Source organism: Lacerta agilis, chromosome 3, assembly GCF_009819535.1.
Source record: "Lacerta agilis isolate rLacAgi1 chromosome 3, rLacAgi1.pri, whole genome shotgun sequence".
Lineage (NCBI taxonomy): Eukaryota > Metazoa > Chordata > Lepidosauria > Squamata > Lacertidae > Lacerta > Lacerta agilis.
In genome coordinates this window covers 79,480,426-79,494,501 of record NC_046314.1, presented here as the reverse complement: position 1 = coordinate 79,494,501, position 14,076 = coordinate 79,480,426, and the positions used below count along the sequence as shown (strand labels likewise).

The window sequence follows — 14,076 nt, the reverse complement described above, 5'->3', positions numbered from 1 at the left end:
AGCACAGGTAAGGGAGGCTTGTGGGGTGGCAGCGGGGCATCAGCAGGGTCAATCAGCAAAACAGGAAGTGACTTCCCTGAGGGGGAGAGTAGGAAATTTGTGTACATTAGTATTTATCTAGTAATGTCAAATGCGGTAATGCATTTTTGTACTAAACATGCACATACACAATTTGTCAAGCCTGTTACGTCTTGTAAAAAAAAAAAAAGAACCACTGGCTATAGCCAGATTCGACAGGGATAGCCATATTTGTCTTGCTACAACAAAACCAAGAAGACATCTTTGGTATCTTTTAAGACCAACACATTTATTGTAGCATAATATTGCATTACCTAAAATCCACTTTGTCAGATGCATGCTATGGTGGATAGATACCTCTTTGTAATGGGCATAATGTTTGGATATAATTTACAAAAAATACACACAACATTGCAATCAAAACTCCATTGTGAAAAATACTTAATAGAATGAAAATGTGACAAATGTGCACTTTCTTTTTGCCAAATGTTCCTGTAAAGACTACTATAGACCAAGATGACCCATGGAAAGACAAACAGGAGGCCAAGACCCTATGTTTCTTTTCCCCCACATTATTTGGTTCTTTACTAAAAGAGGTGTACTCTTAGGCAGCAAGTTTATTGCCAATTATATGACACAAACACAGTCCACGCCAGCAGCTTGTTATCTAGTACAGAAAGCTTTCTATAAGGAGATAAACTTCTATGTCTTCTGTTAAAAAAAGGACCAGCAACTAAAACAGTTTTATTGAACAACAGAATCTTCTGCTTCACAAAGGAGCCTTGCTTTCCTCTGGTAAAGCTAGTACAGGACCATGAAGTGAACGGGCAGTGGATAGTGTTCATTCTCTGCTAACACTAAGCCCCTGTTGTCTGAGCTTTCCACAATTTAGTTTGATCTTAGAAACATTTTCATGCTTCTGGTTGAGAAATGTCATTACGTAAGATCAGTCCTCTTAAGTTAGGGATTTTTCTGAAGGGTAGGGCTGTTTTGTTGTCATAGATTCCTGAACTGTTTGCAGTAATAGTGTGGGAGTTACTGAATGATCTTTATAACTAAAGCAGGATGGACAAGATATATATATGTCTTGTCCAGCCTGTTTTAGATCATATATATATATAATGATTCTCAAAACGTACGGATCTCTGACAATTTTAAAAATGAAATTGTTATTACCCAACTAGCCTGATAATGTATTTTCATATTTTAAACATACTGAAAGTGTTCTATGAGAAATGTGAACTATTGTGGCCCACAATGAAGATAAGAGATAGATGCAAACAGTGCTTGTATGAAAGCCAGCTGGCAGGGCTTTTTTATATGCATAGAATTGCATCCAAACTGCAGAAAGAATGCATGTAGGAGACGGAAGACTGGATATGGTTGTCACAGCAACTCCTAATACCAAAATAGTTTATTGGAAGGAGACTGGTTCATGACAGTGGTAGGCATAATCCGCTGCCCTTCACCATCTCTGGTGTATAGCTTTGGTCTGTTCCTTCTTATTATGAGACATTATTCCAACTCCGCAAGCTTCCTAACCAAGCTTCCTTCAAGTAGGATGGGGGGCAGGGCTTGAGGCTTATGAACACCCCATCCTACTTGAAAATCTCTGCTTGTCAGAGCTCTAATTGTGACAGCAAAGCACATACTGCAGTACTTAAGCAAACCAACTGTGACAGTAAATGTAAACATATATTTTCTTAATAAGTGATAATTACATAATAATTGCAACTCTTTGAAGTTAATTTTGTTTTTAACTTTTAGGCTGTAGTTTTTTGTTTGTTTTTAGTCTAGTAATTCCAGTTTTCCATTTATATCAGTAAAACCACCCTATAAAGTGGGACTGGATGAGTAGGAGAGGCTGACTTAAGCTGTGTCTTTGTTGGCACAAAAAAATCAGGTCAGTTTAACAATGATTGCACCATAATATGCAACTTGTTGGGATCTTCAGGAATAGTGTTGCATGGTCATCCTTAATCTTAGTCTCTAGATTCTAGAGTTAGATGTTCCTGACCCAAAACCTCTGTGGTCCAATCCAGCGGGAAGTCTATTTCAACTCAAATCTACCCAATATAAATGGTGAAGGATCAAGTTTTAAAATAAAGAATGCAAATGAATGTGGGTGTCTAACCAATTACTCCCTGGAAGTCTCTTCTTTTACCTCAACTGAGCTCCAGAGCAGTAGTCTCTGCTGAAAGAAAGGCACTGAGCCACTTCCTTTGTTACCTTAACAATGCTTAGCTAGAAGGCCACTATCACACTGAGAAGCGAGCCTGGCTGGCTGAGGAATTTGAATCCTGAACTCAGATTAGTTGCACTGGAGTGCAAGAGTTAAAATGTATTTTGCATGCTTTTAAAATGTCTTCATATGTGGTAGTACACAAAGGATAAGCAAACCAGAATAGCTGTTATGAATACAACTAAGTTTTTTAAAAATGCAGTATTTCTTGAAAACAAGGTTTAAATAACACAAACAAATATTAGATGCTTTGAAAATGCTGTGAGCTCAGTACTGCAGGAGGAGCTCAGTACTGTGGAGGAGGAGACAAATCCAGGAAATCAATATAGAGGAATAAAAGAAATAAAAATACCATAAGAATATCTCACAGCTGTTCTATGAAGAACTAACCCACAATCTGAAGGGTGACTGATCTAATCAAAGAAGAATGTGAAATTCTGCATAGGATTAGTTCTCCAGACCTTCTCTTAGTCAAAGAAATGAACAAATAACTAACTAGTGAAGGTTTTCAGTAAAGTGTCTGGATTGGGCTGCATTGTGAAGGTTTATCCTGGTCAGGCTGTGGTTTAGTGGTTAGAATGCTGGACTAGGAGACCAAAGCGCAAAAATCCTGCTCAGTCAGGAATTTCATTGGGTGACATTGGCCCAGTCTTAGCTTAACTGACCTCACAGGGTTGTTTTCTGAGGAGAAAATGAGGAAGAGGAGAACCATGAAGGCCACCTTGAGCTTAGAGAAAAGGTGGATGTAAACACAACAAAAGCATAGGCAACCTTATTATAGACCTAGCAATAAATGTCTTCTGTCTAGGGGGAAGAGAGGAACCAATAATCAAACCATGTCTCCATTAGGCACAAGCAGCTGCCTCAGGGAGTCAGGTGCTGGGACCAGGGGCGAGCTTATGAAGGACAGAGGTGTGTGCGTACTGCGCAGTTAGGTGGCCAGTCCTTCACATGTAGAGGACGCTGTTTTCGCTATTGCCAGCGGTGTAGGACTTGAATCAATTCCCAGTTTGATCAGATTCTGTACTGGAAAGGGGAGATCTCGTGTCCTTTGCCTCTGCTCCCATCAACATCGCGCCGGCCCCAAACATTCATCGCTTGTAGCACTCGCCTCTTTTTTGCCTAATAGCACCAGCCCTGATTTTAGGCTCCTAGAGTATCGATAGGTTGTGTAAACAGGTATCAAATACAAGCGTCTGCATAATTACTTTTGTAAGAAGTTTGTGCACGTGTAGCCTTTTTCTTTTTAACATGTGTTTGCATTAAAAATATCTAAAAACCCAGGACACCCGACCGTAGACGATTCAGAAGTAGCATGTTCAGTCCTCAAGGAAACTTCAGAGCTTTTAAGTGATATTTTGAGACAGGGCTTTCACCAGCATAACTTCCTTTCTTCCCGACCATGAATGATGCACAGCACAGTCAACTCTCTCCTGTTTACAGCCATTTAATCCTGAGCAGAGAAAACGGTGCAGAAGGCGGAAGGGCAGTTAGAGAATCCATTTGCGACTAGAGACTTGCATAGAATAGCCTTCAGCCGCTTTTACCGCCTCGCTCTCGATTAAAGAAACCGGACGGAAAACAAAACGAACTCCATTTCCCAGCATGCCCCGGGCCCGCCCTCTCAACGCTCGTTTCCCTCCCTCTGCCTTGTCCCTAGCCGGGCGCCGTAGCAGCCGGCGGGGGCGGCTGTCAGGCGTCTGACGGCGGGCAGGACGCGCCCAGTTTGTTGCTGCTTCCACTGAGACGCGGCTGCCTGACTAGCGGGGCGCGGGCGTCGTCGGCGTCGTCAGCGGCTGCTCCAGGGGCTGCCCGGCGGTGGGGACTGCGTGGCGGCCTCGGGCCGCGACGACGGCTCCGGCCATGGACGAGCAGGCGGGGCCCGGGGTCTTCTTCAGCAACAACAACAACAACAACGCGCTGCTGCTGCCGCCGCCTCCGGGCGGGGCCGGGCAAGGGCTGGAGCCGGGGGAGGCGGCGGCAGCGGCGGCTGCAGCCGTAGCGGCGGCGGCCGGAGGCTCCTCGGCGGTCCCGGCTCCGGCCTCTGCGGCGCGGGCTCAGTACAGCGTCCCGGGCATCCTGCACTTCCTGCAGCACGAGTGGGGCCGCTTCGAGGCCGAGAGAGCCGAGTGGGAGGCGGAGCGGGCGGAGCTGCAGGTACCGTCCGGGCGCTTTCCCTTCGCCTTTTGCCTCGTCCGGGCCGCCGCCTCTTCTCGCCGCGCCTGTATGCAGACACTTCCACACGCGCGTCTTTTGCTTCGTCTTCCCCGCCCGGACCTGTCTGCTCTCCCTCCCTCCCCCCACCTCTCTCATCTCCGTGCTTCCCCGTCGGTTGGAGGGTTTAGCCTCGGAACTGTGGAGGAGTAGTGTGCTTCTGAGCATATGCAGTGATTATTATCAACGCGCACTCGCAACCTAGGGGTTGCCGGGAGGGTTTCTAGCTTGTCTAAGCTAGCGGGGTCTTTCTTCTGAAGAAGCAAAGTCCTGGTTAGTGCTAGGTGGGAAGGGGCTAACAAGAGAGCTTCCTTTGACAACTGTTAGCTTGGGTCAGGCTTGCCTACAGGATGCACAGATGCTTGGTGCCTTGATAATAATGATTTTTGGTCCCAGGAGAACATGAGTTGTGTATGTGCCTCCTTGCTCCACATGGGAATAGAAAAGGAGAGAGGATGTGATCTGGTAGTTGCTCTCCCAAGTACTACCCTTTTGAGAAAGAAATTATCTGAGATTTGTGTGATGTCTGTTAGTTATAGAATTGATGTCTCCTGCATGTAAGACAGCTTTGCTTTGGAATGTTGACTCAATGTGGGACTATATGTGTGAACATTTTTCAAAACACATCACATACATTGTCTGAGAAATACTTATAACAGCCCTGATAAATAGAAGTGATATTAATATCCTCGCCCGCTGAAGGCAATTCAAATGGCAAGGGCCTGCTTGCTGTTTCTCTGTGCCCACTCATCTTTCATGAATGCCAGTAGTGGTGTAGTGGTAGAGTGTCAGACTAGGACCTGGGTTCAAATCCCCACATGGCCATGAAGCTGGGTGACTTGGGGCCAGTTGCTGCTTCTCTGCCTAACCTACCTCACAGGGGTGTTGGGATTAAATGAGAAAGGGGAAAATAATTTACAGATACCACTTTGAGCTCTCTGGCAAAAAAAGGTCACACCAAAGCCCCACAATATGTTTGCTGAATGGGATGCAGATTTGGCAGTTGGTTTATTGTTGGGAAAGTGTGAGGCCAGTAAGGGTTTTTTTTTCTGATGCGGCATTTAGTTTCTTTGGATGATGGAAACAGGGCTCCATATTGTAAGGAGCTGTAGTAAGGTTTATGATTCTCAAGCATTTCAGAAGCACTTCTTTGATGTGTTGGTACCATGTGTGAAAAATCTTATGTCAGACTAGTTGGTAAAGAAGGTGGAATGGAAGGATATACACATGCATGTTCTGTCAGTATGGGCATACATGTGGAAAATTAGACAAAACCTGCAAGGTGTGGAGTTTGCTGCGTGTTCTTACATCTTGGGATATTGTGACAAGCCTTAGGACCCTAAGTTGAAGGAAGGTGGGGGAGAATCACTGACGCTTATGATAGAAGGCTTTAAGATCTCCAGACAGCATGCTCTGTAGTAGACACACTAGCTACAGTGGGAGTTTTGCTCAGCAAGTGATTCAATTACTGTGGCCTTTACTTAGATATTACTTTAGATATTTCAATTTTTAGTGGGTTCTTAAAAGCATTAAATGTACAAGTGCAACAGGATGAAGATTCCTTCTGCATTCCAGATTGTGCAAGAAGCTACCAACATAACTTGGACTTGGTAGAATCATAGAATCATAGAGTTGGAAGAGACCACAAGGGCCATCCAGTCCAACCCCCTGCCAAGCAGGAAACACCATCAAATCATTCCTGACAGATGGCTGTCAAGCCTCCGCTTAAAGACCTCCAAAGAAGGAGACTCCACCACACTCCTTGGCAGCAAATGCCTTGACAGGCAACTTCCCATTTATGCAGGGATTGCATTCCGGGTCATTGTGTGCTTGCGTGAAATTATATGAAATTGGAAACCCATCGGAAAAGCCTGCATAAAGGCCCCCCCCAATTCCTGTTCCTCCCTTTTCGTGATATTTCAGTGATGTCGTTATGATGTTTCTGGGTTACTTCCGGGTTCGAAATATGTGCACTTGTGCATGATCACACATGTATCGGTTGCGTCCAAAACAGGAGCTGCCTGTAAATCTTTGAGCCTGAACTTGTCATAGGCTGCATAAAGTCCCTGGTGAAGGCACTGATCTCTGCTGTGTCTCCTTTTTCAGGTTGAGCAAAGGCTGATTGAGCGGTTCATGGTTATCTAATATTGTAGAATAGCCTCTGCTATTATTCCACATGAGAGGTTGTTGTGTCATTTGAAGCAAAAAAATGTGCACTTCACTATCATCCATAGATAGCATGAGTTCTGAGATGCTCATTAGCTGCACAGTGGATGGTAGTTTGCCACAGAGATGGTTGGAAAAACAATCAAGGATCAATAACAGATTTGCATTGAAATGGCAAATGTGAATCATGTAAGCAAGTATAAGGCACATTGGGGCAAAATATTGCAACTTCACATATATACTTATATGTGATTGGCCAGGAAAGACACCTTGCTAAGTTCTGTGCTAGAGAGAATTAAGAAAGGAATTGAAAATAAAACTGCCCATGTCATAATTCCATTTTCAAATCTATGATACAACCACACTTGGAGTCCTGTCCTGTCCTGCTTGCAGACTTCTTCTAGGTACCAGTATATAGTGGGCCACTGTGAGAACAGGATGCTGGACTAGGTGTACTTTTCATCTGACCCAGCAGGGCAGATAAATGCTAGTATAGGTAGTTGCTAGCTAGCATTTGTGTATGCAGAGAATAAGGTTATAAACCCTTTCTCTCTCTCCATCATTTGCTATATTTTGTTTGTGCTGCTGATTGGTTTAAGTGTTTGTTTATATATTAGATTTTTTTCATAGAATTGTAGAGTTGGAAGGGACCCCAAGGGTCATTAACTTGAATCCATTGCTTCCTAGCCTCTGGAGTAGGAGAAAACAAGCTTGTTCCATCGGCCTTGTTGCAGCCCTTTAGATATTTGAAGATACCTATCATATCTTCTCTCAGTCTCATCTTTACCAGGCTAAGCATACTCAATTCCATCAACTGTTCCACATAAAGCTTGGTTTGATCATCTTGGTCACCCTCCTCTGCACACATTCTAGCTTGTCAATATCCTTTTTAAATTATGACACCCAGAACTGGATGCAGTACTCCCAGGTGTAGTCTGACCAAGGCAGAATAAAGCAGGAAAGTTATTTCTCTCGATCAGAACACTATACATTTGTTGATGCAGCCTGGAATAACATTAGCTTTTTTGCTGATGCATCACACTATTAACTAATTACAGGTAGGTAGCCATGTTGGTCTGCCATAGTCAAAACAAAATAAAAAATAAAAAAATCCTTCCAGTAGCACCTTAGAGACCAAGTAAGTTTGTTCTTGGTATGAGCTTTCATGTGCATGCATGAAACGGTTGGTTTTCCACACCCATCAACCAATCACCCATTCCCACCACCCTTCTGAGTAATACCCCTCCTCACTCTCTCACTATATATAAGGGTCTGGTGACTTCTGTTTCAGTGTATCTGAAGAAGTGTGCATGCACATGAAAGCTCATACCAAGAACAAACTTACTTGGTCTCTAAGGTGCTACTGGAAGGATTTTTTTTTTTTACTATTAACTAATGTTAAGCTTGTGGTCTACTAAAATCCCTAGATTCTTTTCACATGTACTACTGGCAAGACAGGTGTCCCCCATCTTATATTCGTGCAGCTGGTTCTTCCTGTCTATGTGTAGAACCTTACATTTGTCCCTATTGAAATTCATTTTGCTACTTTCGGCCCAGTTCTCCAATCTGTTATGGTCATCTTGAATCCCAGTTCTATCTTCTGTGGCATTGGCTACCCCTCCCAGTTTGGTGTCATCTGCAAATTTGATGAGCATCCCCTCCACTCTTTCCGTCCCTTATTGTGATCCTGATTATTTGAGCTTTGAAAAGTGGAGGAATGTACCTCCATGTTTGCTCAGTGATACTGGTTAAGCTTGATGTAAAGATGCAGTCCTTTATACATTTACCAAGGAGTAAGCCTCATTGTACACAATCGTATTTGCTTTCAGAAAATCCACAGGTATGATTGTTTTGCAACATTACCAAGACAGGTAAGTAGTGACAATAGTGCAAAGTGTACTCTCTTATGGGGTTATTGTGTTCGTTAAAATTTCATAGCCTCAAACCCTACAAGGTACTATAATCGTAGCAGAATTAAGAGTCCTAGTCTGTCTGTTGTAAGCTTCGTATTTTTAGTTGCCTTCCTATGATTGAAAGTGTGCAAGTAGAAATAGAAAAAAAATCAAATGTTCCTATTGAACTTAGAAGTGAAAAATCAGGTTAAATAAAGTTTCTCACCTGTGAAGGGTAAGTGACTTTCAATTTGTGGAATAGTTCTGTGACTGGCTGCCACTTCTCTGGTATTCTAAACTGACATTCTAGATTCAGGATAATCAAGTTCAGTGGAAAATTAAATATTACTGCCTGAGCAGGCGAGTAGTGTCATTTCAGGCAGTGACAATAGGGTTTGACTGACATGTGTGTCCATGTTTGTGTTCTTTGTATTATGTGCACATAGGAATATAGGAAACCTATACTGACTAGCATCAGCTTTCTGGGGTTTGAGGAAGGGTTCTCTCCCAGACCTACCTGGATATCCTGGGGACAGATACTGTACCTACCACTAAACTACATCCCTTCCCCTAATGCAAATAGAGGAATCTCACATGCTATATTTCAGCTTATGCTATGTTTCTCTTTCACAATTATTCTACATAAGCAAGTGAGTGCTTTTAATATTAATTGGCTATAATCCAGGAATCTCATACCTTGTTTGGCACATTTTGCTGGACTACAGACTCCTATTTTCTGGGGGATGGCAGATCCCCATGCCACATGATCAGTTTTAAAACTCGAGGCAGATGACTTGGAGATCTGCTTATTTCTGGGAGATCCCAAGTTCCACAGGCTTTTCTAAATTACCAGAAGTAGCTTTCAGGATTGTTGTGGTTGATTTACTGCCATCATCATACAATGATATTCTTTTGAAGTTAAAGCATCTCTGAGGCTAAATGCAATTCTATGCACATTTACTTAGGATTAATTTCTACTGAAGTGGGCCTGCTTTCTGAGCGCTGCATATAATTTTTCTACCTGCTAATGATTCAAGAATGAAATGGAATAAAGTAACAGTCAACACTGGAGATAGAATCTTGAAAGGTTCTGCTGGAGCAACTGCTAATTGTGCAGATTTTATTTTATTTTCTCCTTGGGAAAGTACATCAGATTGGAAAGGTGACATCTGAAAGTTAATTTTCCTCCTCTAGAAATAGCGCTCTGTAGATTACAGGCAGATGGTACTATAAATGCAGATGTACTGTTTGTCCCACTGTTTGTGGGAGTGGGAAATTCTCATACCATAATAGCAATGGTTTTTGAGAACACTGCTTGGTTTAAGCAGTCTTTGGTCACAAGTGAATGGTAATTTATGTCTTAAAAAAAATCCTCTTGATAGCTGCTTTTGCTTTGGTGACGAGAAAATGAGTTTTTGGTAGAAGTTTATGGCCCTATGTTGGAATGGTGTATTTATTACTGGAGTAGAGCCTGATTTACCCCTAACAGTGTGCTCCTGTAAACAATCAAGCAAAGGGTTACTTCCTCTTTAGAAAGCAGAACAGAAGACGGCTCATGCAAACAGTATTGCCCTGTTTATTTACTTAATACATTTATCCCCCACTCTTTCACAGAGTAGCTTACAAAAAAGGTAAACCATCCATATAAAATACAAAATAACACAGTATCACAACAAACGTTGAAAGCACCAGGGAAAAGCACTGCCATTTTTCGCAGATAAATATGTTTTTTTTTTTTAAAAAAAAGCTTTCTTCCACCTGGCAAAAAAAGACAGCAGAATTTCACCAGCAAGTTGCCATCACTCAAAAAGCCTTCTGTCTGATTGCTACCTGCCACACCTCAGTCAGCAGGCATATATGAGAAATCCATTCAAAGTTGACTTCCTAACATTGAGAGATACTTAAGGTACCTAGAAACTGATACTGTAATTACAATTTTGACTTTCTTTAGTTTTTTTATTATTTTTAAAAATATGAGAAAGAATAGCCTTTTATGAATTCTTTTATAAACTCTGTGAGTGTAGGAAACCTGCACATATTTATCAAAGATAGATTTGGGTTAATGCTTTTATTGTGTGTGTGTTTTGCACAGCAGCACATATACTCAAAACTTAAATTGCCATATGGTCTTTCTTTCTTATAATATGCATATTAGGGTCAGTCAAGTGGTAATCCTTTCCATTATTGAATTATTATGTACTGACCCTTATTCAGACTTGTCCCTCCACTAATGGAACGGCACCTTCCATTTGTGGAAGGGATGGAGATCCAGCAGGGGCTCCCAACGGATGAAGCGAGGAGGTGATTTGTTTTGATTCCCCCAGCAGTGTATCCCATCCTTTTCTAGAGGGTCACCCAATCCTTCTGAGCAGCACTGTAGGGGAAAGGAGGAATCAGTAACAATTGCCTTCCCTTTCCTTCATTGAGAGTGTCCCATGAGCATGGCTACCTCAGGCAGCTGATTTTGGGTGTCATGAATGGGCAGGAAGTGGTTAGTTACCTGGTTAATTTTTATTGTGTATGTACTCTGAGGGAGAGGCACTTAGTGAAATTTTCTGTCTCGGGTGCAAAAATCAGTTGGCCAGCCTTGCACCTTGATGTGGGGTTGAGGTGCTATTTCCTATTCCGCCTGTGGCAGCATAATGGCCATCCCTGCTCATGAGAGTTCTGGATCTAACCCAGACTGTTAATTGCTTTTCAGATAAACCTTCAAACAATATAAATGCCTGTGCAAAAGCTGTGCAAAAGCTGCATTTTGTATGCAAAAACATATGAAAAGGACTACTAGAATTGAATACAATGAAAACTGGAGTTTTAAACCTGAACACTTCATTGATCACAGCCCTTTTAGTCTGAGTGGCCCTGAATGCTCTGCAAAAGATAGCAAACTACACTCTTAGATAGGTGTTAGAATCATTGGTTGATCCAAGAGATCATCATGGGAAAGCTGCACTTAGAATAAGCCTTCCACACATGTATCCACCACAGTAGTTCCAAATCTGTTCTTATTGTTAGCTCACATTGGGGTTTCTGTCTGATGGAGGTGCCCCTGTCTAGACCCACCAGTTTTTAAGCACAACTGAAAATGGGGCTTGTATCAGTTTGTGATTTAATGCTGCTCTGGCATATACTTGCTATTGATGTTTTGTTTATTTGATTTTATTTATTAAATTTATATCCCACCCTTCCTCCCAAATGAGCACAGGGTGGGAGACAGTAAGTGATAAAACATCTTTAGAACTATTCTAGTAGAGATGCAGAATGGGAAAGATGCTGTAATCTGAGCAATTTAATGCACTTTCCCCCTTTCCAATGTGACACTTAAAAAAAAACCACACACAACTACCTGACCCAAGCCAAAGCTGTCAATAAAAAGCACCGGAATAGAGTGTGCACTGCATCATTCAAAATCTTCTGTATTGACTTAAAATGCAAATGTATTTGAAGCTTTTGCATCAACTCTTTAGATCGCAATTTATTCTGTCTTCTGTTTTGTTTTTGTAATCATCGCCTGTTCTAATAATACCACAGTCCTTCAGGCTATATATAATAAACACACTGCTGGCAAACAGCATTGATAGCACTCCAGTCATGTGATCCCCCCCCAACTTTATTGCAGAAATGATTAAATGTCTAGAGCACAATTAAATGCATAGTATGTGCATATGTGTGTATGTGCATGTGCACACATGCCTGTATGCATTTGGCTAAATACGGAATCCGATTTGGAAAAAAGATTGAGTGCAGCAAAAGGTGGCGAAAGCCTCAGAAATTTATTAGTCTTGCCAGCTCAGAGTGTGCAACAAGTTTTCAAGACATACAGTGAAAGCTCTTTTTTAAAAAAAAGATTTAGGGTGATATCCAACTAAGCCATACTTTTACTGTAGTAGTTTCATTGAAATAAAGGGATGGTTCTTGTTTGTGTCTCATCTAATCTGTCTTTTTGGGGTTGAAGATTCTGAGTGAAAAGCTGCAAGATTTCATTCCCACAACTCAGACCTTAAAGAAACTAAATGTGGGATTAGGTTCTGTGTGTCCCAAGTGGCTCCTGGGCCCCAGAGAAACAGTGGCAATCAATATTTAAGTCAAAATTACTTTGGAAGTACGTACAAAGTTGTTGGGAGCCTTGATCTGTGCACTCAAGTCTGCAGCTGTTATTGCTATCACATCTGCCGGTGCATGTCTGTCCTAATTGGGCCAACAACTCTTTAAGTTAGAAAGGATGGGAAGAGCATGATGTGCAGCAACAGTTCAGTCCAACCCTGTGTTTCTAGAACTAGCAGCATGGTAAGTGGCGGAGAAGATTGGAAACAAAGTGATAGACCTTCGTTTTTCTTTCTGAGTATCCCCATATGAAAGTGATTTGCTTTGAAAACTGATGGGCCACAAGCTTAACATGAGCCAACAGTGAGTGCAGCAGCAAAAAGAGCTAATGATATTTTAGGCTGCATCAACGGAAGTATAGTGTCAACAGAAGTATAGTAAAAGTACCGCCCTATTCTGCCTTGGTCAGACCACACCAGGATTCCTGTGTCCAATTCTGGGCACCACAATTTAAGAAGGGTATTGATGAACATGGGGCAGATGGAGCTTGTAAACCTGGAAAGGTAGCCAATCTCGGATACGGAAAACTCTGATCCTAAGCCCCGGGATATGTTTGGGAGAGGAAAATGCTTAGCCTACACAAATCCAGAGTCGAGTCCCTAAAACAATTGGATGGTGTCTTGTACACCTCCTTCCAGCAACTCCTGCAGCCAGGCTGGTGCAGAATGTATTGCTCTGCTTTCCTTTGGACCACATCAGCAAGGCTGAGAAGGAGGTCTTATCATATGGGCAAGCCAGGACCTCCATATATACTGCACAGGCTTACATTCCAGAGGAGGTCACTTTGCTTCTGCTAACACAGCAAAAACAACACGAGAGGCAGCAGTTATAGGTTACTGGTCTCTGCAGGTGCTGTGTTTCTCCAGCGGTTTGACTTTGGCCCTAGAGGCACACTCCATTGTCTCTTGAGACAGATGGATACCAACAATTGGCAAGCTAGAATGTGTGCAAAGGAAGGCAACCAAGATGATCTAGGGTCTGGAAACCAAGCCTTATGAGGAACAGTTGAGGGAGTTAGATAGGTTTAGCCTGGAAAAGAGGAGATAGAGAGATGATATGATAGCCATCTTCAAATATCTGAAGTGCTGTTGCTTGGAAGATGGAGCAAGCTTGTTTTCTCTAGCTCCAGAGGGCAGGACTGAACCAATTTATTCAAACTATGAGAATGGAGAGCCCAAGTAAACATTAGGAGGTTTTTTCTGACCATAAGAGCTATTTGACAATGCAACAGACTCCCTTGGAAGGGGGTAGACCTTCAATGGAGGTTTTTAAGCAGAGGTTGGATGGCCATCTGTCAGAGATGCTTTAGTTGTGATTCCTACATTGCAAGTGGTTAGACTAGATGACCCTTGTACAATTCTGTGATTCTAAGATCAATTCTGTGATCTTAAAGCTTGGGCCATAAACACATGTGTGCTTTAATAATAGAAATTTTACGAG

The 14,076-nt window shown here is 42.3% G+C and overlaps 1 protein-coding gene across 3 annotated transcripts in view; it reads left to right on the top strand.

The window, feature by feature from the left end:
* Positions 1–3,935: 3,935 nt before the first annotated feature.
* The window catches only part of STRN (striatin), a 52,782-nt gene continuing 42,641 nt past the window's right edge, over positions 3,936–14,076 (top strand). For 2 of the 3 annotated variants that reach the window (XM_033144458.1, XM_033144456.1), the window contains exon 1: positions 3,936–4,417. In XM_033144458.1, coding sequence (XP_033000349.1) covers positions 4,124–4,417 — 294 coding nt within the window. In that variant the 5' untranslated portion in view covers positions 3,936–4,123. The remainder of the gene's footprint in view (positions 4,418–14,076) is intronic. The other variant, XM_033144457.1, reaches the window with a different exon arrangement.